The 24,932-nt window shown below is 36.2% G+C and overlaps 3 protein-coding genes across 3 annotated transcripts in view; all 3 read right to left on the bottom strand.

Moving 5' to 3' along the window:
• LOC127349794 (receptor-type tyrosine-protein phosphatase C-like) overlaps positions 1-24,932 on the bottom strand; it is a 61,110-nt gene that overhangs the window by 23,990 nt on the left and 12,188 nt on the right. The window contains exon 3 of the mRNA XM_051375696.1: positions 6,514-6,543. The gene's annotated coding sequence lies outside the window, so the exon portion shown is untranslated. The remainder of the gene's footprint in view (positions 1-6,513; positions 6,544-24,932) is intronic.
• Positions 60-24,632, bottom strand: LOC127349793 (receptor-type tyrosine-protein phosphatase C-like). Its single transcript, XM_051375694.1, has 14 exons — positions 24,442-24,632; positions 18,116-18,259; positions 17,859-17,888; positions 16,602-16,874; positions 4,475-4,714; positions 4,269-4,379; positions 3,967-4,104; positions 3,712-3,855; positions 3,306-3,458; positions 2,092-2,300; positions 1,928-1,988; positions 1,695-1,797; positions 1,280-1,317; positions 60-597 (listed from the first exon to the last, which is right to left on the bottom strand). Exons 1-14 carry the CDS (start codon positions 24,560-24,562, stop codon positions 548-550), a joined length of 1,815 nt encoding a protein of 604 aa, XP_051231654.1. The 5' UTR covers positions 24,563-24,632; the 3' UTR covers positions 60-547.
• Positions 11,820-16,483, bottom strand: LOC127349795 (receptor-type tyrosine-protein phosphatase C-like). Its single transcript, XM_051375697.1, has 10 exons — positions 16,249-16,483; positions 16,043-16,153; positions 15,738-15,878; positions 15,486-15,626; positions 15,078-15,230; positions 13,852-14,060; positions 13,688-13,748; positions 13,455-13,557; positions 13,040-13,077; positions 11,820-12,357 (listed from the first exon to the last, which is right to left on the bottom strand). The coding sequence occupies exons 2-10, from the start codon at positions 16,122-16,124 to the stop codon at positions 12,308-12,310; spliced, it is 978 nt and encodes a 325-aa protein (XP_051231657.1). The 5' UTR covers positions 16,125-16,153; positions 16,249-16,483; the 3' UTR covers positions 11,820-12,307.

Here is a 24,932-nt window from a genome sequence, read left to right as displayed (position 1 = left end):
TGTTTATTTTGATTTTCTGAAATCCCCTTCAAATGTGTTTAAAAGAAAAGAAAATCTAATTTGTTAAATAGAATAGAACTTATTTTTATTACAAATACTGTACAGTCATACAGTTCAACACATCATCCTCTGCATTTAACCCTCCCTAAGTACAATGAGCAGTGGGCTGCCGCTGTACAGTGCCAGGGGACCAACTCCATCTAAGCAAGTACCTTGATCAAAGGCACTGACTTGAGAATTAAGCTAACGTGCATGTTTTTAATGGTGGGGGAAACCGTAGTTGAGGGGCATGACAAAACTTGGTATTTGATGACATGGGAATAAAAGCAGGCTGGTTTCTTACATATTACAATGTGCACATCAACGCGACAGACACGCTATAACTAAAACAAACACAAGCATAATATTGGAGCTATTAGCTGATAACAAAAGATAATTACATTTTAGAGTAATTTCTAAGATGTCAAAAAGACCTACTACATGCTGAACAACACAAGCAGAAGGAGTAAATGATGATTTGGTAGGCAGCTCCATTAAACCTTCTTCATCAGCGAGCTTCTCTATGACGCCATCCTGGAGGTCGTGCATTGACATAAACTACAACAACAAACAAAAAGGAAATATTACAACATGATGTTTGTTACTCCTCAGCAAAGAGATTGTTGATAACATATTATTCAAAAGTGCTCTTCCTGCTGCACTCTTCCTAATTGGTAACATATAATTTAACCCTGTAATGACAAGTGTATCATATTTGATACATGAGTTTTTGAGACCTAAACAGTGTGATATTTTTTTCCTGAAAAACCTGATGTATGCAATCAGACACATACAGTGAATGCATAATATGTATGACGTTGTTGTGAAAAATGGAAAAAAATTGTTTTGTATGTTTGAAATTACTTGAGGAAAATTTTAAAGGAAAGTGAAAGCTTAATGGGTTAAAATGTTGTGTTTTATATGTTTTTGTTTGTTTAAGATAAACAAACTGTGAGCAATAAATTGCACAAAAATACCGGATGTAGCAAAAATAACAAATTAAAACTCATATATCCAAATTGATATTTAATTTATTTTTTAATAATTAGTCAGTAGTTCAATAAACACTCCAGTTTCAAATTTTTTTAATTTCCTGGCAATTATTTCATGGTTGAGGCATTACAGTTTTAACCTAACTGCTAAAATATGAAAGTAATTTGTCGCTGCTGAATGTGACTGCTGTTTTGTTACCTACTCAAAGACAACTGTAATTAAACCAAGAAAGCTTAAATGTACTCACTGGCTTCTGAGTCAAGCATCATGTCGTCGTTCACATCACTGTGGAGAAAAGAGAGAATAAAAGTGTATTGGAAATAATATAGAATATTTTATGATGGGCTACACACTGTAAACTGTGGATGCGTCCAAAAGTACTTCTTAATTAATACATTGCTCTACATTTACTGTCTGAAATGTATTATGTATATATACATGGCCCTCAAATTGTCACGGCACAGCCAAAAAACTAGTATTCACTGTTTTCTGCCAATAATCGCAGTAATGCGACGGTACATCTGTCATTGATGGTGCAGAATGATCGAGTCGAGTAAAACTCATGTACGACATATTTCTTCAGCTGTAAAGTCATTACTGTAAAGCAAAGCAGAAGCAATGAGACAATTGATGCAGCAGATCAGATGCAGAGTGATCCTTACTGGGACTTTCTGCACTTCCGAATGTAAATCTTGTAGAAAAGCAGAGCCACAGGTATGAGGATGATGAGGAAGACCAGAGACCCAATCAGAGCTTTGTCATTATCTGTAAAATGATGGGAGAAAAATATTAATGTGGTAGCATTTATGTTAAAGATACAATGTATAGAAAATGTTCTATATGTCAATCTGAACAATATGAGACAATTTGTGGTATTAATTAGAACTGCACATACATGAAGTGTCAATGACCTTCATCACTGGTTTGCTCTCCCTTCTTCCATTGAAACCAGTCACCTGGAAAGACAGAAAATCTGTTTATCAGGAAGTTTAGCATTTAAAGAAATATAAGCAATAAAGTTGGAATAATGTAGAAACCAAAAAATAGGATTATACAAACCTTCACTTTGTAGGTTGTTAAGTAGCTTAGATCTTTGAATTCAAATTCACATTTATTCTTTTCTTGTTTAAGGTTCTTGTCATGACAATCATTAAGACATGCAATGTATATCTTCTTAGGTCCATTAAAATTGTTTACAGTATGGCAGGTTACTTTAATCACATTATGCTCCACAAGATCCACCTTCAGGTTAGTAACTTCTGTTGGTACTGTAAGACAGTGAAGAAAAACAACATATTTTCTGTTAGATACAACCATAAGAACAGTTTAAAACCAGTTAAACAAAATGGTACTCAAAGTAAATTTCTTGATTCCATTTTAAAGTTATTATTTTACAAATTAATTCCTAAAAGCAAAAGAAAAGAGAATAGTTATTTGGAAAATGTTATGTTTTATTTTTAACATAAACATAATTTTATGTTTTATGTTTAATTGTTTTCATTTAGTAACAGTTTTTTAATTCAGCATTTATAGTGAATGTAAAATTAATTAATCCATTTAAATGAGTTTCATAAATGTAATGTATTCATTACAATTTAACACTAACAAAGTCTATAATATTATAATACTCTGTTACCACACTGCAGACTTTATTCACCACAGTACCTGTGATAAATAAACTGATCAGAACTGACTGAACCTGATTGATTTCTAGAGCAACACTGACAATAATCACTATTATTGGAATTTAAAATCTACTGTGCATTCCTGGTACATCTTGTGTCCATGGCCTCTTCTTCACTAATGACTGGAGCTACAATGTAATGTTCATTATAATGTCTTCAAGTGAGATCTTCTTATACCGTAAACCGAGAGAATATTGGCAAAAATAGATAAATTACACCATTTATATAAATACATATGGGTGCATATAAATATATAATATGAATACAAAAAATGCACTTAGAATTAAAATGACTATAATTATCTAAAATAATACAACATAATTAATTATAAATGATGTTCCAAATTCATTTATTATCTATATTTCTTGTACAAGAGTCAGTTTTCTGCAAAAATTCTTCCAAAACAGTTTCAACTCTGTATGGTCTTAGAAAATTTACTTTTACTGCCACACAGTTGTTTTAACTGGATATTCAACTATATATGAAATACACAACCTTAATAAATAAGTAGTCAGGATATAGTCTATAGTTTGTATTATTCAGGTGCTGACTGTAATTTTCACCAAAAGATCAATTTTGTACACTTACCTCCAATGTCAGTTTTCGGTCTAATTTCAGTTGATCGGCCAACGTCCTTGTTGTTGTAGGTGGGTTGGACTTTACAGGTATAGACGGTGAATGCTTCCAGTCCAGTAAAAGTACATGTTCCTCCTTGTTTGTTAACTGTAGCTTGTCGTTGGCCTGTTGTGTTTGATTGAATAACAAGGCAACAAAGACATAATTAAGGGAAAATACAACAGCAGATTGTTTTGTTGGTTAAGTTACCTATTAAGTGATAACAAACTGGATATCAATCAATCAAACTCTCTCTATATATATGTTCCATGGATGATTCAAATGTCCACAGTATATTTCACTATTTAGGTAAACTGACAAGTAAAATTATCTTGAAATGCTTAATAATCAAAGAGTGAATCTAAATCATTTTACTTACCACTGTGTTTCGTCCCACAACTGCAGTGATAAGAAAGCTTCGGAAGATTGGGAAGATCTTTACAGTTCTCACTGGTTGTGGTCCAACTCAGATTAAAGGAGGTATCGGTTGGTTTCATACTTCGGTCAGTTATTATTTCAATATCTGTTAGAACACATTAGAAATCAGTAACACTGAGTATCTGGTGTTGTCCTTTTATCCATAGTTATGTTATTGTTCTTATGATTGCACTGAGGTAAAGTGAATATCACATACCACACTCAATGCTGAACTTGATAGCAGGTGTGTTTGTTATGATGACATCAATGATGTTCTTGATCTGACCAGTACAGCTGTAGTCTGTGAACGGCTCCAGCTCCGACAATTGCTTGGTGTTGTTGGGATTTCCATTTTCTGAGGAGACACAAGGATGACAATGTTTCTTCATCAACTGGTATTTGTACCTCGGTGCCTCTGAACTGTTATCTTAGTACAGTGAGAGCATCTAATGGTGCATATTGCCTCTATTACCATATAAATCCATTCATAATGTTTTTGACAGACTTCTCTCCACTTACCCTGACAGGTGTAATCAACAGTGAGATAACAGTTTGGAGGTAATGTTGGTTTTATTTCCACAGGAAGTCCAGTTGGAGCCACCTGATTTATTTCACTTGCATTTAAAAAATCTGTCAAAGAAAAAAACGGCACATACATTAAAGATTATTAAGTAAGGTCGGCACCAAATATAATTCAAAATACAGGAGGACTCTACTGTACATACCAACACTGATGCTTTTGGTTTTGATAAAGGAAGAGTTCACACAGTTTCCTGATGTGAAGATTGTCGTCAAATCGGAGCAAATGTCATTGTAACCAGGTTTGATGCAGATTGCGTTCCTGTCACTTTGGCATGGCACAGCTAGAATAGTATTTGGTGTTGAAAATGAAGACCTGATGTTCCATTCACTCCGGTAACAAACATATCCAGGGATGCAGCTGACATCATCAATGTCCGTTTCCTCTGAAATATACAAGTAATGCACAAATGTCTTCCTGTTTTACAAACAGTCTCATTTTTTATGAATGAAAAGAAAATAAGATGCAATTCAACAGTATCAATTATTTTTACTCACTCATTCCAGGTGTTGTTATAGTTTCATTTCCAGTGCTGTTACAGGTTGTTTGCTCTCCAGCACTATCAATAAATGCCACACTGTGCTCATATGCAGTACAGGGCTTCAGGTGTTTGATGTTATGTGATGAGGTTTCCTTGGAGTCCTGATGGATGATTGTCGTTTCTTTCTCTAGTCTGCCTTCTTTTACCTTTATGATGTAGCTACCAGCAGTAGATCCTGTAGTCAATGTAATCTCGAGGCCAAACTTGATCGGTACAACAGTGTAATCACCTGCACATAAAACCAACAGAATTATGAAATCTCTTAGTTAATACAAACCACCTGATGACATTTTTTAATCTCAGACAGTTACTTGGTCAGTTGATTAGAATCACTTTTGGACGAGCAGGGATGTTTGATTGATATGAGACTGTGGCACCGTCAAGTTAGCAACAACACATTTATTTACCCACGTCCAGGTGGACTGAATTAGGATAATAATTAAGCAACGTGCGGTTACACTTTCAAAATAAAGCCAGAAGAAAAAATTCAAAATAAAATTCATATTTTATGAACAATCGTAATACTATTTACTAATACTTATCACGAAGAGTACATAAGTTAACTTATGTACTTATGACAACAACAGTGGAAACGGGATTCTCTTTCGCGGGCAAGTTTTCAATGTTTCACCCCAGAGCTAAAAGGCACTCGGGTGAAACACTGGGGCGGAACAAATAATTAATTCCGTCTAGCTGTATGTTTACAGCTAAATTTATCAATTATTTGTTCGGCCCGAGTGTTTCGGGTGAAACTTTGAAACTTTGAAAACCTGCCCCACTGTTGTTGTCATAATTACGTAAGTTAACTTATGTAGTCTTCGTGATAAGCAGCAATGAGGTTTGTTGGCTGTTTATCTGCTGTGAAGGTGTAATTGGTTATTGTGTCATTTTCGGTTTATTCAATCAAACTGTAAAGTGTCTAGCTGTATATATGCTTGGTTATTACACAAGATGTATGAGACATGCATACAGCATTATTTTTGTTAATGTATTTTCTATGTCTTTAACCCAGTTCTCACGGGTTGACCAGCAATAAAGCCCTGTATTTTAATCAGGACCTCTTGCTAATGCCTGTCACTGGAGGAGCTACATGTGTTGCTGCTAATTTCACAGTGCCGATGTCTAATTGTGCAGCTAACTAACTAACTTCACTTTATACTTTTTTATCCTAATAATGTGGCAACATGATTTGTATTCATGAGATAGGAAGAAACCACTAGTGTCTTTAGTGTCAGCATTATGATTGTTCATAAAATATGAAACGTTTCTCTTCTGGCTTTATTTTATAAGTGTAACCGGACGTTGCTTATTCATTATCCTAATTCAGTCCACCTGGACGTGGGTAAATGTGTTGTTGCTAACTTGACGGTGCCACGGTCTCCTATCAATCAAACATCTCTGCACGTCCAAAAGTGACGCTAGAAGTGTACCTACAGCATCACTTCCTGAAGTGTAGGGCCACTGACCAAGCTGCAGTTTTTGACACGTTGGGAATGAGAACAGATGTTGAACATGTTCCTGAGTTGAAACTAAGTAAAATCCAAACACTCTGCACTCATTACATACATACATGTACAAATCTACTTTAATTACATTCATTGCAAAGTGAAACTGTAATACTGGAGAGAAATATTGATACTCACACTGTGGAGGTGGAGGGGCTGGTGTGCTGGCTGAAGAACACATTCAATTGACATTAGAAAAGGAAACAACAAAATATTGATATAATATTATAAAACTCTGAAATACTCGAGCAGAGTATACAGAGCTACTTCAAGTGAAGCATGTGTCTGTATTTTATGTACTTGTATAAACCGTATCCTATACTAGTGTTAGTAGCTGTTGTCTATGAATAACACAGTTTAAACACAATCTAATATAAGAAGAAATAGAGTTGGGTTGTAAATTAGAACATTCCAACCTGGGATGGTTGTAATGACTGGCGTGTTGGGCGCAGTGGTTGGAGGCGAGGTCGCGTTGTGAGTTTGGTTTGTGTGAGAGTCTGGTTCCCTGCTGGTTGAAGTGTCTTATTGAAGTCTTATCTGATACAATGGCACTACTAGTTCAGGATAACATGCTGAATGCAACGCAAATTCTCCCAGTGGAACTGTAAACGGAGGCTGAATACATTACCAGAAGTGGTGTGTGAGAGTCACATGATATTACTTTGCCAGTACTATCAATAAATGCAACAAAGTACAGGGCAACCAATATTCTTAAATGTGAATCAATACAGCTGTTTACAGAGATAATTCACTTCACTGGTTCGCTATTGGACTGTGAGTGCTGCCTAAAAGCCTCTAGTACACAGCAGTACTGTGGCTGAACAGGGTAAGGTGACGGAAGCTGCTGCTGCTGTGCTTCGTTTGTTACCACACTTTGATCTGTCTCTGAGTTTGTCTGTTTCCCTCCTACGGTACTAAGCCTCAGTTTATTTGATATACAGGAAATATTAACTGTGGTCAGAGATGAAACTCATCTCACTACTGCTGGTACGAGTGCTGAATCTGACACTTTGTGAAAGAACAAAAGACCAACGTCGACAAGTTGCGCATGAAACAAATGAACTATTCATTCGGTTTATGTGACCATAGTAAAAAATTATATGAAAAATGACTTTAGGTGGATGGATATGCTTCTTATGGCTGATTTATCTTCTAGTTGGTGGCTTGTGGCAATTTTGGACCTAAATCCTCTGCATCAAGCAATGGTCAGACCACGAGTAAATAATATATACAGTGCTGCTGAAAACTTTCAGTCAGCCTTACAGTGGACCAGTGGAAGTCATTTTTTTAGATTTATATTATAGCATTCCTCAGACAAATGTGCTGTTACCCTCTTCCCGAGAAGGAAGATAATATTGTGATTATTTGTGCAACACTACTCTCAGCATGATTGACCTGTATGCGTTCACTTTGGTAAAACTAACCTGGTTTGACCTGTTTCGAGTCTGTCATTTCATTGGTTAATTTAGCAAACAATTCTGTGCCACATGATTGAAATATAAAAATATACAAATATAAAAATACAGTCCTTTTACTACACAAGTGATTTCCTCAAAAACGTATATGGAATTGATAAACATACACCTGTTATTTCATATAAAAAGAGTAATGCCAAAACAATAGAAACTCCAAAATGCTCCGGAGGTTGACACACTTTCAAGCAACACTGTATATAGCCTAAGGTATGGCCACGGTTGTGAGTTGGACATGAAACATTGTGCGCACAGTTAAGTCGATAGTTCCCAATTTTTAGCATTGTGTTTAATTTCCACATGAAAATTTAAATCCCCGAGATTAAAATTTTGTCAAAGTTCAAAATAAGTGGTGAGCTCTGGTTGCTGAGAAACAGCAAATCTAGCAAGGTTCACTTAGAATAAAAGTATGTTTTTCAGGAAATACTTTGCATACAAGGTGCTATATAAAGCATGTTGTGTTTTGAAAGAAAATCCTGTGTCTCTAACCTCTACATCATTCATGTAAAATTAAGTGTTCGTTTTGAAGATCAGAAAATGTTTCCGACAAAGTAGGAAGCAAAAAGGTGAATACGTTTCATTGTGTGGTAAAACAACGAATCACTACTGTATATAACTTAATAAATATTATAAACACTGGAGTATTTTCCTTTTTTCCCATTATTTAAGAAAATACGTAAAAATTAAATTTCAACCTGTTCTTTTGCGTTAATGTCTCATTACTTCCTGCATTGGAATTAAATGTGAATATAAATTGCAGTTTGTAGTTTCACATGGTTTTGAAGATCAGAAAATGTTCAAATGAGGCGAGACATAAAAGGTAATCATACATGGGCCTTAAAATGTTAAATGTTAAATAAATATGGTATACATTTGATTTTGTTGTACAGTGCTTATTAATACCTTTATGATGGTTTCCATTTTTCCTGTCAGCATATGACATCACAAAACCTTTTTATTTCCATAATCCCTTTTATTAAAAAAGCCCATTACGTTGATATTGAAGATGCTTACTTACAGTCGGCCAAACCGATGATTCCAGCCCAAAGCAGCAGGATCTTCAGACACCAGAGACCTGCCATATCCAGGCGGTAGGGTGCATGCAAGTCAAGTGGGGACCAAGAGAAGATGTTCACACAAAGAAGGTGTCCTTCCTGTTTTGTGATTAACGGTATTAGTAAATGTCTGTCATGTCTCACATTTGCTGTAAGTGTGGTACATGTGGTGTTTGAAAACATCATTTCCTGTCTTTTGGCTTGACACATGCTCAGTGCACAGCTGGTTTGAAACTCTAATTTAATTCTTGTCCTTCATACCTATTGGATAAAGGACACCCTATTCTTTGTAAAATTAGAAAAAAATGTAACACTTGCTTTGTGGCTCTACCAAAGCATTTCCCAAAATGTGGCTACCCTGGTGCCACCATGTATGAAAGAATGCAGAAAAATCTCTCTGTTGTTAGATAAGCCACAATAAAGTGCCCTCTAGGGTGCCCTTCCACTGTTTAAAACGTCATGTGGTGCCCTTTAGGATGGTAACCCTAAGTCTGACTAAACTGTTTCACCATAAATGCATCACAACTTTTAGATTAGAGAGATAATGTTTTTTTTGTCAGATGGACCTCCCATTCCTTAGACCCTAATAATGTTACAGCACTGAAAGTCGATGTATTGTAACTCAGTGATGTGTTTGTATGGCTTTAAAACGCATGTCCTCTGTCTTTGTGGTGAAGTAAAGCCGTTCTTCAGCAGATGCTATTTAAAGCAGATATACTGGAAAATTGTAAACTTAAAAAAAAGCCTGTTACTTAACCTCAAAACAGGTAATCAACGCAAATATCCTTAAAAATGACCTGTTGCGTACCATGAGACATGTGGTCACTACACAGCACAAAAAAGACTTTGAGAACAATGGTAAAATTGGAATGAAGAATTTTCCAATTAGTGGCATTAGTGATCATGTCTGATCATGGAGAGGGTAGAAAACATGGGCAAATGTCTCCACAATGCTTTGAATGTAAGTCATTTTGGCACTTTTGTTTTGTCTTTGAAAACATTCAGAATGTCTCTTTTTTTGACAACCTAGAAGGAGTTGTAGATGCTGTAACAAAAGCAGTTTTAAGTCTGCTGTTTACCTTAGTCACTGACACCAAAAACATTTTCTCCTTGGTTCAACTTAAACAAGGTATTACTGATTTTGCTGGTAAAACCATGAAAAAAAGTCAAAACCTAGTTCTCATTATGGTCCAGTGGATACATTTGACCCACCAGAAAGACATTCTGTGTCGACAAAATGTTGTGATTGTAACCGTTGCTGTGTAAGTTTGCGGTGTAGTTGTATTGGCATAGCAACAGCTTATTTGAGGATTTTCAGTCAGGATTTAGAGGATTCATCACAGAACAGAGACAGCACTGGTTAAAGTTAATAACGGCCTTTTAATTGCTTCCGACAATGGATTTGTCTCTGTACTTGTATTGTTAGATATTAGTGCTGCAATTGATACCATTGACCATTAATATTACTTTGGCCTCCAGCACCACTGTCAGGAATCTTGGCGTTATCTTTGATCAGGATATGTCCTTTATGCACATATTAAGCAAACTAGGACTGCCTTTTTTAATTTACCTAACATTATCAAAATTAGACACGTCCTGTCACACATCCTGTTAATTCAGAATGCTGCAGCACAGGTACTGACAGGAACTTAGAAAAGCGTTCAAATTTCCCCTGTATAAAGTTGCTCAGGTGAGTCTGGAACCATCCCTTAGTTATGCTGCTAAAGGCCTAGACTGTTGGGGGATTTCCCATTATGCACTGAGCTCCTCTCATCCTCTCTCTTTCTGCACACATTAATGTCCCATTAATACATGTTACTAACTTCACTTCTTCCCCAGAGTTCTTGTGCTTCCTCATCTCGCAGGTTCTCATGGATCCTGGTGGAGCATCCTGCCATGGTCCTGCTTAACTCCCACTGCTAATATTACTGATATTATTGTTATTATAATTATTATTATTATTGCTATTATTATTATTACTACTACTAGTGTTACTATTATTACTATAATCACGGCTCATTGTCGTGTAGTGAGTCAAACACAGCGTAACTACCTAACTTATGTCCTCAGCTGAGATACCAAAGAGAAAAGTCAAACATATATATGTACAGATAAATAAATTTGATCAACTACCTGTGGCCTATTCTTCAGCCGTTCTCCTCTCCTCTCCTCTATGTTAACTAATAATCATTATCTGAAATACTTTTTGTGTGTTTTTGTTGCTATTCTCTAAGATCTTAATTTGTGTTATATGTGTTTCATTTGAAGAGCATCCCCTAATTTTTTAAATCTTAAACCAGTCAGTGTTTGTGAAGCTTTGTGTCTACTTCCATCAGACTCATTACTGCCTGTTTGGGTGCTTGGACCCAATTTATTATTTATTTATGAACATTCTTAGGAAACCCTAACCTCACTGGTGGACATTTTAAACATTTTAAACTGCACTTGTATGTTTTCTACTTTTTTTTTTTTTTTTGGTTGTCTGTCCTGTTATGCGTATTGTATGCACTGATTCCTTTACACAGATTAGGTTTCTAAAGAATAAATAGCTAAAATGGATGATTTAATATTCCAGAGCTCTGTTCAAACCAAATCTAACATTGTGACATCATTATTATTAACAAAAAAAAATACCAATTCTGACTCTTCAAATGCTCTTTAATTTTTTCAAAGAAAGTTCATTAAAAAAACTCAAAAAAATCAAAAAAATTTATTAGCTGTAATTTCATTATCGGGAAAATTGATAATAATGCACATTTCCTATCATGCAGTGCTCATTAATACCAGTAAGATGTTTTGCATTTTTCCTGTCAGCACAAAGCAGGTTCGCTTATGGTTATTTGTATTTTAAATCAATTTGTTTATTTTGATTTTCTGAAATCCCCTTCAAATGTGTTTAAAAGAAAAGAAAATCTAATTTGTTAAATAGAATAGAACTTATTTTTATTACAAATACTGTACAGTCATACAGTTCAACACATCATCCTCTGCATTTAACCCTCCCTAAGTACAATGAGCAGTGGGCTGCCGCTGTACAGTGCCAGGGGACCAACTCCATCTAAGCAAGTACCTTGATCAAAGGCACTGACTTGAGAATTAAGCTAACGTGCATGTTTTTAATGGTGGGGGAAACCGTAGTTGAGGGGCATGACAAAACTTGGTATTTGATGACATGGGAATAAAAGCAGGCTGGTTTCTTACATATTACAATGTGCACATCAACGCGACAGACACGCTATAACTAAAACAAACACAAGCATAATATTGGAGCTATTAGCTGATAACAAAAGATAATTACATTTTAGAGTAATTTCTAAGATGTCAAAAAGACCTACTACATGCTGAACAACACAAGCAGAAGGAGTAAATGATGATTTGGTAGGCAGCTCCATTAGACCTTCTTCATCAGCGAGCTTCTCTATGACGCCATCCTGGAGGTCGTGCATTGACATAAACTACAACAACAAACAAAAAGGAAATATTACAACATGATGTTTGTTACTCCTCAGCAAAGAGATTGTTGATAACATATTATTCAAAAGTGCTCTTCCTGCTGCACTCTTCCTAATTGGTAACACATAATTTAACCCTGTAATGACAAGTGTATCATATTTGATACATGAGTTTTTGAGACCTAAACAGTGTGATATTTTTTTTCTGAAAAACCTGATGTATGCAATCAGACACATACAGTGAATGCATAATATGTATGACGTTGTTGTGAAAAATGGAAAAAAAAATGTTTTGTATGTTTGAAATTACTTGAGGAAAATTTTAAAGGAAAGTGAAAGCTTAATGGGTTAAAATGTTGTGTTTTATATGTTTTTGTTTGTTTAAGATAAACAAACTGTGAGCAATAAATTGCACAAAAATACCGGATGTAGCAAAAATAACAAATTAAAACTCATATATCCAAATTGATATTTAATTTATTTTTTAACAATTAGTCAGTAGTTCAATAAACACTCCAGTTTCAAAATTTTTAATTTCCTGGCAATTATTTCATGGTTCAGGCATTACAGTTTTAACCTAACTGCTAAAATATGAAAGTAATTTGTCACTGCTGAATGTGACTGCTGTTTTGTTACCTACCCAAAGACAACTGTAGTAAAACCGAGAAAGCTTAAATGTACTCACTGGCTTCTGAGTCAAGCATCATGTCGTCGTTCACATCACTGTGGAGAAAAGAGAGAATAAAAGTTTATTGGAAATAATATAGAATATTTTATGATGGGCTACACACTGTAAACTGTGGATGCGTCCAAAAGTACTTCTTAATTAATATATTGCTCTACATTTACTGTCTGAAATGTATTATGTATATATACATGGCCCTCAAATTGTCACGGCACAGCCAAAAAACTAGTATTCACTGTTTTCTGGCAATAATCGCAGTAATGCGACGGTACATCTGTCATTGATGGTGCAGAATGATCGAGTCGAGTAAAACTCATGTACGACATATTTCTTCAGCTGTAAAGTCATTACTGTAAAGCAAAGCAGAAGCAATGAGACAATTGATGCAGCAGATCAGATGCAGAGTGATCCTTACGGGGACTTTCTGCACTTCCAAATGTAAATCTTGTTGAAAAGCAGAGCCACAGGTATGAGGATGATGAGGAAGACCAGAGACCCAATCAGAGCTTTGTCATTATCTGTAAAATGATGGGAGAAAAATATTAATGTGGTAGCATTTATGTTAAAGATACAATGTATAGAAAATGTTCTATATGTCAATCTGAACAATATGAGACAATTTGTGGTATTAATTAGAACTGCACATACATGAAGTGTCAATGACCTTCATCACTGGTTTGCTCTCCCTTCTTCCATTGAAAATAGTCACCTGGAAAGACAGAAAATCTGTTTATCAGGAAGTTTAGCATTTAAAGAAATATAAGCAATAAAGTTGGAATAATGTAGAAACCAAAAAATAGGATTATACAAACCTTCACTTTGTAGGTTGTTAAGTAGCTTAGATCTTTGAATTCAAATTCACATTTATTCTTTTCTTGTTTAAGGTTCTTGTCATGACAATCATTAAGACATGCAATGTATTTCTCCTCAGGTCCATTTAAATCTTTTACACGATGGCAGGTTACTTTAATCACATTATGCTCCACAAGATCCACCTTCAGGTTAGTAACTTCTGTTGGTACTGTAAGAGAGTGAAGAAAAACAACATATTTTCTGTTAGATACAACCATAAGAACAGTTTAAAACCAGTTAAACAAAATGGTACTCAAAGTAAATTTCTTGATTCCATTTTAAAGTAATTATTTTACAAATTAATTCCTAAAAGCAAAAGAAAAGAGAATAGTTATTTGGAAAATGTTATGTTTTATTTTTAACATAAACATAATTTTATGTTTTATGTTTAATTGTTTTAATTTAGTAACAGTTTTTTAATTCAGCATTTATAGTGAATGTAAAATTAATTAATCCATTTAAATGAGTTTCATAAATGTAATGTATTCATTACAATTTAACACTAACAAAGTCTATAATATTATAATACTCTGTTACCACACTGCAGACTTTATTCACCACAGTACCTGTGATAAATAAACTGATCAGAACTGACTGAACCTGATTGATTTCTAGAGCAACACTGAGAATAATCACTATTATTGGAATTTAAAGTCTACTGTGCATTCCTGGTACATCTTGTGTCCATGGCCTCTTCTTCACTAATGACTGGAGCTACAATGTAATGTTCATTATAATGTCTTCAAGTGAGATCTTCTTATACCGTAAACCGACAGAATATTGGCATAAATAGATAAATTACACCATTTATATAAATACATATGGGTGTATATAAATATATAATATGAATACAAAAAATGCATTTAGAATTAAAACGACTATAATTATCTAAAATAATACAAACATAATTAATTATAAATGATGTTCCAAATTCATTTAGTATCTATATTTCTTGTACAAGAGTCAGTTTTCTGCCAAAATTCTTCCAAAACAGTTTCAACTCTGTATGGTCTTAGAAAGTGTTTCAGAAAGTATTTACTTTTACTGCCACACAGTTGTTTTAACTGGATATTCAACTATATATGAAATACACAACCTTAATAAATAAGTAGTCAGGATATAGTCTGTTTGTATTATTCAGGTGCTGACTGTAATTTTCACCAAAAGATCAATTTTGTACACTTACCTCCAATGTCAGTTTTCTGTCTAATTTCAGTTGATGGGCCAACGTCCTTGTTGTTGTAGGTGGGTTGGACTTTACAGGTATAGACGGTGAATGGTTTCAGATCAGTAAAAGAACATGTTCCTCCTTGTTTGTTAACTGTAGCTTGTCGTTTGCCTGTTGTGTTTGATTGAATAACAAGGCAACAAAGACACAATTAAGGGAAAATACAACAGCAGATTGTTTTGTTGGTTAAGTTACCTATTAAGTGATAACAAACTGGATATCAATCAATCAAACAATCTCTCTATATATATGTTCCATGGATGATTCAAATGTCCACAGTATATTTCACTATTTAGGTAAACTGACAAGTAAAATTATCTTGAAATGCTTAATAATCAAAGAGTGAATCTAAATCATTTTACTTACCACTGTGTTTCGTCCCACAACTGCAGTGATAAGAAAGCTTCGGAAGATTGGTAAGATCTTTACAGTTCCTACTGGTTGTGGTCCAACTCAGATTAATGGAGGTATCGTTTGCTGTCGTAATCCGGTCGGTTATTTCAATATCTGTTAGAACACATTATAAATCAGTAACACTGAGTATCTGGTGTTGTCCTTTTATCCATAGTTATCTTATTGTTCTTAAGATTGCACTGAGGTAAAGTGAATATCACATACCACACTTAATGTTGAACTTGATAGCAGGTGTGTTTGTTATGATGACATCACTGATCAGGTTCTTGATCTGACCAGTACAGCTGTAGTCTGTGAACGGCTCCAGCTCCGACAATTGCTTGGTGTTGTTGGGATTTCCATTTTCTGAGGAGACACAAGGATGACAACGTTTCTTCAGCAACTGGTATTTGTACCTCAGTGCCTCTGAACTGTGATCTTAGTACAGTGAGAGCATCTAATGGTGCATATTGCCTCTATTACCATATAAATCCATTCATAATGTTTTTGGCAGACTTCTCTCCACTTACCCTGACAGGTGTAATCAACAGTGAGATCACAGTTTGGAGGTAATGTTGGTTTTATTTCCGCAGGAAGTCCAGTTGGAGCCATCTGATTTATTTCACTTGGATTTAAAAAATCTGTCAAAGAAAAAAACGGCACATACATTAAAGATTATTGAGTAAGGTCGGCACCAAATATAATTCAAAATACAGGAGGACTCTACTGTACATACCAACAATGATGCTTTTGGTTTTGATAAAGGAAGAGTTCACACAGTTTCTCTGATGTGAAGTTTGTCGTCAAATCGGAGCAAATGTCATTGTAACCAGGTTTGATGCAGATTGCGTTCCTGTCACTTTGGCATGGCACAGCTAGAATAGTATTTGGTGTTGAAAATGAAGACCTGATGTTCCATTCACTCCGGTAACAAACATATCCAGGGATGCAGCTGACATCATCAATGTCCGTTTCCTCTGAAATATACAAGTGATGCACAAATGTCTTCCTGTTTTACAAACAGTCTCATTTTTTATGAATGAAAAGAAAATAAGATGCAATTCAACAGTATCAATTATTTTTACTCACTCATTCCAGGTGTTGTTATAGTTTCATTTCCAGTGCTGTTACAGGTTGTTTGCTCTCCAGTACTATCAATAAATGCCACACTGTGCTCATATGCAGTACAGGGCTTCAGGTGTTTGATGTTATGTGATGAGGTTTGATTGGAGTCCTGATGGATGATTGTCGTTTCTTTCTCTAGTCTGCCTTCTTTTACCTTTATGATGTAGTTACCAGCAGTAGATCCTTTGGTCAATGTAATCTCGAGGCCAAACTTGATCGGTACAACAGTGTAATCACCTGCACACAAAACCAACAGAATTATGAAATCTCTTAGTTAATACAAACCACCTGATGACATTTTTTAATCTCAGACAGTTACTTGGTCAGTTGATTAGAATCACTTTTGGACGACCAGGGATGTTTGATTGATATGAGACTGTGGCACCTTCAAGTTAGCAACAACACATTTATTTACCCACGTCCAGGTGGACTGAATTAGAATAATAAATAAGCAACGTCCGGTTACACTTTCAAAATAAAGCCAGAAGAAAAAATTCAAAATAAAATTCATATTTTATAAACAATCGTAATACTATTTACTAATACTTATCACGAAGAGTACATAAGTTAACTTATGTACTTATGACAACAACAGTCGAAACGGGATTCTCTTTCGCGGGCAAGTTTTCAATGTTTCACCCCAGAGCTAAAAGGCACTCGGGTGAAACACTGGGGCGGAACAAATAATTAATTCCGTCTAGCTGTATGTTTACAGCTAAATTTATCAATTATTTGTTCGGCCCGAGTGTTTTGGGTGAAACACTTTGAAACTTTGAAAACCTGCCCCACTGTTGTTGTCATAATTACGTAAGTTAACTTATGTAGTCTTCGTGATAAGCAGCAATGAGGTTTGTTGGCTGTTTATCTGCTGTGAAGGTGTAATTGATTATTGTGTCATTTTCGGTTTATTCAATCAAACTGTAAAGTGTCTAGCTGTATATATGCTTGGTTATAACACAAGATGTATGAGACATGCATACAGCATTATTTTTGTTAATGTATTTTCTATGTCTTTAACCCAGTTCTCACGGGTTGACCAGCAATAAAGCCCTGTATTTTAATCAGGACCTCTTGCTAATGCCTGTCACTGGAGGAGCTACATGTGTTGCTGCCAATTTCACAGTGCCGATGTCTAATTGTGCAGCTAACATAACTAAATAGGTAAGTAAAATGCAAACACTCTCTAAAACTGTAATCCTGGAGAGAAATATTGATACTCACACTGTGGAGGTGGAGGGGCTGGTGTGCTGGCTGAAGAACACATTCAATTGACATTAGAAAAGGAAACAACAAAATATTGATACATTATTATAAAACTTTGAAATACTCGAGCAGAGTATACAGAGCTACTTCAAGTGAAGCATGTGTCTGTATTTTATGTACTTGTATAAACCGTATCCTATACTAGTGTTAGTAGCTGTTGTCTAAACACAATCTAATATAAGAAGAAATAGAGTTGGGTTGTTAATTGTTCCAACCTGGGATGGTTGTAATGACTGTGGTGTTGGGCGCAGTGGTTGGAGGCGAGGTCGCATTGTGAGTTTGGTTTGTTTGAGAGTCTGGTTCCCTGCTGGTTGAAGTGTCTGTGGGTGAGGATGAGGTGTTTGCAGGAAGAGGAGAGGCTGTAGGAAGGAGAGCATGCTGGAGGTCACCTTCAAGTAGAAATACTTTACTGCCAATAGTCTTACCTCACACAATGGCACTACTGGTTCAGGATAATATGCTGAATGCAACGCTAATGTTCCCAGTAACACTGTTAACGGAGGCTGAATACATTACCAGACGTGGTGTTTGAACTGAGTGTCTGACTTGAGGACTCTGAGGTGAGGGTCTGCGTGGTGAGTGGAGGTATGTGGGCAGTTGTTTGGGTGACTGAAGACACGACAGGAGCTTCTGTCATGGTGGGTGGAGTTGAGGCAGATAGGGTGGTTACTGAAGGTGAAGTGGAATAGGTGCGTGGAGGTGAGAGAGTTGAATTATCTGCATTCTAAGAGAACAAAAATCAGGCCAAACTCAATGCCACAATGGCAGTTTCAACAACATTAAAAAGTGCCTCATGTGGTAGGTGGTGAAGGTAAGAGAAAAGGACAAGAGATGATTAAAAAAATCATAGCACTGAGTGCCTGTTAGACCCGACGGACCCGGTACAGGGTCCGGCGAGCGCTACAATGCTTTACTGCCTGTAAAAAGTTAATAAAACGCTGTGGTGTTTTTTTTTCTTCAAATGTTTCCAAAAGACGAGGCTTCAACTCTACCAAAACAGCAGTCCAAGTGTATTTTTCTCAAACACAGTTTGTTTGGCAATAATTTAAACAATTAACTAAAAAAGTAATATAATGTGAATATAAGGGACAGTCGAAATGAAACGCAGCAGTACACATATATCCGCTCGCTCGACTCAGTCATGTTAGGTGTCAAATTAAACTAGATAAGCTCATGTTTCTGCTGATACCAAGCAAAACATAATCCGACCTAACCAGCTCATGTCAGCCGCGATGCAAAGATGCAGCAAAATTTAGCATTTTATCGTCAAAATGTGAAATTCTGTGTTTATGTCTCAATATTCCATCAAATAACAAAGCAATTGTCATCAACAGCGACAAATATTGTTTCCTTACCCTTTCTTGGTCATTTTGAGTGTATCCATACAGTTATCCGATCAAAAAAGACGCCATAGTGGCCTAGATTGCAGAGACAGCGTCCTCACTGCTCGATTTCAAACACGGTCTTTTGCTTCCACCTACTGGTCGTGTGTTGGTATTTCAGATTTAATGACACTGCAGTGATATTCTACGTATCGCGAGCTTTCCAACGAGATGTCACACTCCTATGAGACTATAAGTAACCCAGGTAACTTCGCGCAATCTTTCCATGCGTAACGATTGTCGATACAAGCGGTCTTTACGCATTACGCGCGAGCACTTTCAAGTATTGTAGTTTTAGGTAGTTTAGGTAGTTTTACGATGGCGGAGAAGCAAAAACAAAAAAGATTCACAATACTGGAGGCCTTGGACGAAATCCGGAGAAGAAGTGATGTCGAGGTTACAGACGCATCTGATAGCAGCAGCGCTGAATATGATGAAGACGATGACACCTATTTTCTGCTGAGCAGGGATCCAGTTTATGAGTTAGTTATTGTGTTTCTTATACATTTTGAACAACTTTGCAGTACGTGTTGGCAATTTTGCCGACAATAGCGACTTTTTTGGTTTCATTTCACCTTTTCAAACAATAGCGCCAGCCAGTAAAGGGACGAGCCACGAAATTGTGGCGCCTACTTCTGTAACATTAGTTTTGTTTTCTGTTGTACTTGCGTTTTGTCGGCATGTTTTTCACAAAATCTGATATTTTACTTATTTATTTCATGTTAGTGATTCTGTTACTATTATCAGATAGCCTGAAAACATTATTTTTTTATTTCACCTACACTCTCACTTTGATCAGCTGATCTTTTGTAAAGGGACGATCGACAAGATGGCGGGTTTTTTTTCCCGAACCTGACCTTTCACCAAATCTGATATTTTACTGTTTCATTTCATGTTAGTGATTTTTTTTTTTTTTACTATTATCACATAGCCTGAAAACCTTTACAACCTGGCATTAGTCCTGCATGTGCAGACATTTGATAATACCTAAAAGTGGGACTTATAATTTTATGTTTTTGATTTCATTTCACCAACCTGCTTGTATGATAGGCCTGTGGGACAATTGTTTTTTTTTTTTCATTATTTATGCTGTGTTACTCAATCACTATTTGTACATAGTAGCTCAAGATTTATCTCTTTTGGCTAAACACGTTATTATGAATTGGGCAGATGTATTGTTCTGTGGAATGATTCTCATCATTTGTCTCCATTTGTCTCCAAAGCCAAGAGGATGACCAACTGGATGAGGCCCCAGGTCCATCTGGCACCAGCAACACTGCAGCCCTCCAGCCCTCCAGCTGAAGCTACGTCTCCTCTTTCTAGTGAGGATGAGGATGATGAAGATGAGGAGTTTTGCCACCGGCAAGGAAGACGAGGCGCAGTTCTGCTTCTTCGAGATACATGACGCGCAGATCACAGGGAGACTCTGCATCTACAACAAGAGTGTCACCCTCCCCAGCCCCCTCCCCTGCCCCAGCCCCAGCTCCATCACAGTCAAAGAGGGGTCAGCAGAGACGACGTGGACCTGCCAGTAAGCGGCCAAAGCAGGCTACCTCTGGACGTGGTGATGGTGATGATGACCAAGAGTGGTGGTGTAATCCAGAAGAGCCAGATGTGGAGCCACCACTGCCAAAGTTTGAACCAAAGCATCCATCAGGGCCCAGGATTGACAGGACAGCAGCGTGGTCACCACTGAGCTTGTTCAAGCTTTTCTTCAGCTCCAGCACCATTCACACAATTCTCAACAACACAAATGACAATGCAGCCAGAAGAAAAGCATCAGGTATGCATTTCAAATGGTCTCCCTTTACAGTTGAGAACTTCTACATATTTTTGGCTGTAATACTGTATTCTGGGATGGTCCACGTGCATTCAAGGACAGACATGTGGAGAAGAGAGTGGCAACACCAGTGTACTGCAGCAAGTGTGATGTTGCTCTGTGTTTCACCTCAAGCCGGAACTGCTTCAAAGACTATCATCTGAGGATGTGAAAACTTTGAAATCGCAGCACTCAACTAGTGCATCCCTCAGGAACATTCCTGTTATTGTGTTTTTATTTTTATTTTTTGTGTGCTTTTTCACTTTCGCCTCAGTGATGTCATTATACATTACACAGTTCATTGTTTTATTCTTTATTATTCATTATTCTTATTCTTTTTATTATGATTATTGTTGTTCTTATTATATATTTGTTTTTATATTTGTACATAGTTTACAGGATTGATTAGTTTTTTTATATTTGTACATAGTTTACAGTAAACTATGTACAAATATAAAAAACTAATATATAATAAGAACAACAATAATCATAATAAAAAAGAATAAGAATAATGAATTTTGGTTCCAAACTGTGCCAAATGGTACCAAATGAATGTCCGCCTGGTCCTATCCTTACTAAAACCTTTGTGGAGGCTTTGCCCTTTGCTGAAATTCTATCAAATTTGGTACATTTGTAGTCAAGGAGTTGCTGAAGGTGATCAGTGGCATCTGTGTGCATGGAATTATTGTTAGCATGGTGTTATCCTCTCTCAAATAGGGGGAAAAAATAGGCGAGGATAGAAATTTCACATTTCCCCTTTGCTTTATTCCAATTTACTCAGGTATAATAACAGACACACTATTTCTGACAGTGGGAATACATTCCCTGAGGTCCCTAGATGTCCCCAGATACCAAGGAAATGCATATGAACCCTTATAATTGTGAAGCAATTCTTCATTTACTTTGGGTATGTCTTTTTAGGCGTTTTTTCTGAAAATGTGGCTAGGGCTTAACAGGTTAATTAATATTTAGAGGGAGAAAGTAGTTGTAGTACTTTACAGCTAGAACAGCAGAAATAGAATCCGGTTGAGCATTTATTGTTTTGAGTTCAAATGCTTCCTGTTTTTGTCCGGTTCCTATTGCAAAATCTATCAAGGTTTTCTAAATGGTTTCCAACCTTCATACAATTGTGTCAACAGTGGTACAGTGTTGATATAATGCTACACTAATAGCTACGTAGCTTAGCTTCTGCATAGAGTAAATCTAAGTCAATATATTAACTAATTGACTAAACAATAAAGATATATTGTATATAAATATATAAAGTAACTATTATTAAACCAGAGTTAACAAAGACTGATTTGAAGTTTTTATAGATTTCTCACTGTGGGATAAACTCTCACAGTTTATTTCTATCAAGCCAGGATCAGTAGATAAGAAGGAAACAAGTTTACCAAATTTTCCAGATAATATCATGTTCAAACTGCACCCACTATCAGGAAATATTAGGTTTCGGTGACTTACTTGTTCCTTTGATGAAAAGTTGCATTTGTAACACACTGAGCCCCTTGCAAAAACACTTTACACAGAAGGACTTTTTTCTAATCCTAAAATAACTTTTATACTATAAATTCTCCAGACTCAATTTGTCAGAGTTAGCAGTTTCCCAAAATGAGATTAAACACATCTAAATATCATTACAACAGATCTCAGATACAGCGTAACTACAAATGAAAAGAGGTTAGGAAATGAGCAATCACAACATTAGTTTGAGACATTTCAGACAAATTAGACAGGAAGCAGAGACGTGAAAAACATTTCATTGTGCAGGAAATCAATGCACCACTACTGTAGCCTATATAACTTAATACATTTTATAAACACTATGTATCCTCACTGGAATAGGGTAACATGATGTGAGGATCCTTAAATTGTGGTAAAGATGATGCATTAAGTTATTGTTACGGTAGTTATTCTTAAATTCAGCTTAAAAGCAAGCCAGTTAAGAAATTCATCCATTCACTATATGAATGTCACAGTAGCTGCTTACTATATCAACATAAGCATTTCATGCTGCTTGGGAAAAGCAAAATTTTCTGAAATGAGCACACATGACATTTACATATTTTGTACTTAAATAACTGTGTGTAGATAAGAAAATAAATGCAATATGCGGGCAACATTTTTTGTTTATCATGTTGCTAACTGTTAGGTTTCTGCATGTAGTTTGCAATTAAAACTTGGGTGAGACAGGTCATTAAAATGGAGGCCAATGTTAACCCAACTACTGAATAAATATACTTCTGTCACTCATTGTGCATATGTGAGAGGACATTATTTACATTTGAGGATCATACTCATTTCATGAAATTTAGCTGGCTTCGGTGCCGCTGTGGCCGTGAAGAGATGCGACAGCGTGAGCTAGTGGGAAGCTGCAGCCGGTAGCATAATTAGCATGAAAAATTGTATTCATTATAATAACAATTAAATGTTGTATAGAAGGTAACTTGTGTTTTACCACCCACCTTCAGTGTTTTGACCTGGAATTACAAAAGAGAAAAGAGATCAGCTTTGTTTTTTTGTCAAACTGCACAGTATACAGAAAAAAGATACAAACAAAAAAAACATCAACAAATGTGTTCTATATGTTAAGTTTTATTAAAGTGTCCACTTCCATCTGACCAATAAAAGTCTTTCAGCAGGGCCAAACCTTTATCAAAAAGAGGAAAAATTGACTATTTTTTATCTGAAGTTCTGCGTGAGGCAGCGCTGTACAACCTGGTTGCTATGACACTGCGGCAAAGAGCAACACTTGCTATTCCAGGCAGCAAACCGCTATTTCCTGCTTTGCACTGAAAGCCAGATCCTCCACACACATATATAATTTGTTTCAGTTTGGACAGATCACTAGCTCATAGTAAAGCGCCAATGGGCTCTGATGATGGACCTTCCCTTGTTATATCCTCATTCTTAGTCATTCGAAATCACAGCGTAAACCAATGTTGTTTAAAATAATATTTATGCTCAATATAAACCAAAAATAATCTATATCAAACTCTGTATTTGGATATTACAATACTTCTTTTTTTCTAATAACATAACAAAAAAAAAAGGCTCTTAGCTGTTTTGTCCATTTGTTCTTTATAATAATAGCAATGAGGTGGTAGAGGACAGTCAAACAGTGTGTGTCAGGATGTGGTTGGCGTGTTCTTGTTTCACTACATCTAGCAGAGATGCAAGAGGCTGTAGGAAGGAGAGCATGCTGGAGGTCACCTTCAAGTAGAAATACTTTACTGCCAATAGTCTTAGCTCACACAATGGCACTACTGGTTCAGGATAATATGCTGAATGCAACGCTAATGTTCCCAGTAACACTGTTAACGGAGGCTGAATACATTACCAGACGTGGTGTTTGAACTGAGTGTCTGATTTGAGGACTCTGAGGTGAGGGTCTGCGAGGTGAGTGGAGGTATGTGGGCAGTTGTTTGGGTGGTTGAAGACACGACAGGAGCTACTGTCATTGTGCGTGGAGTTGAGGCAGATAGGGTGGTTACTGAAGGTGAAGTGGAATTGGTGCGTGGAGGTGAGAGAGTTGAACTAGAAAATTCCTAAAGAAATTTTGATTATGCCTTGCTCTGGCCTGTGACTCTGGCCCATACATTACTGACACTGCCGAGTAGTTTACAGTACAATGAGGGGAGACACCTGTGTTTAATTCGGCGTACGCATGATCCACTAACAACAACATGTATTTTAATGACAAATCTTGTTTTTTCCATCTATTCTTACGGCCTTCTCCCACTGAAATAGTGAGGCTGGTAACGAGTTGATGCGACAAAGTCGGCCAAAAAGTTTGTATTTCTGTATTATATTGATGCCGAATTGACAAGA

Source organism: Dicentrarchus labrax, unplaced genomic scaffold, assembly GCF_905237075.1.
Source record: "Dicentrarchus labrax unplaced genomic scaffold, dlabrax2021, whole genome shotgun sequence".
Lineage (NCBI taxonomy): Eukaryota > Metazoa > Chordata > Actinopteri > Moronidae > Dicentrarchus > Dicentrarchus labrax.
Note: the sequence above shows the minus strand (reverse complement) of the source record. Positions and strands in the feature narration are given on the sequence as shown.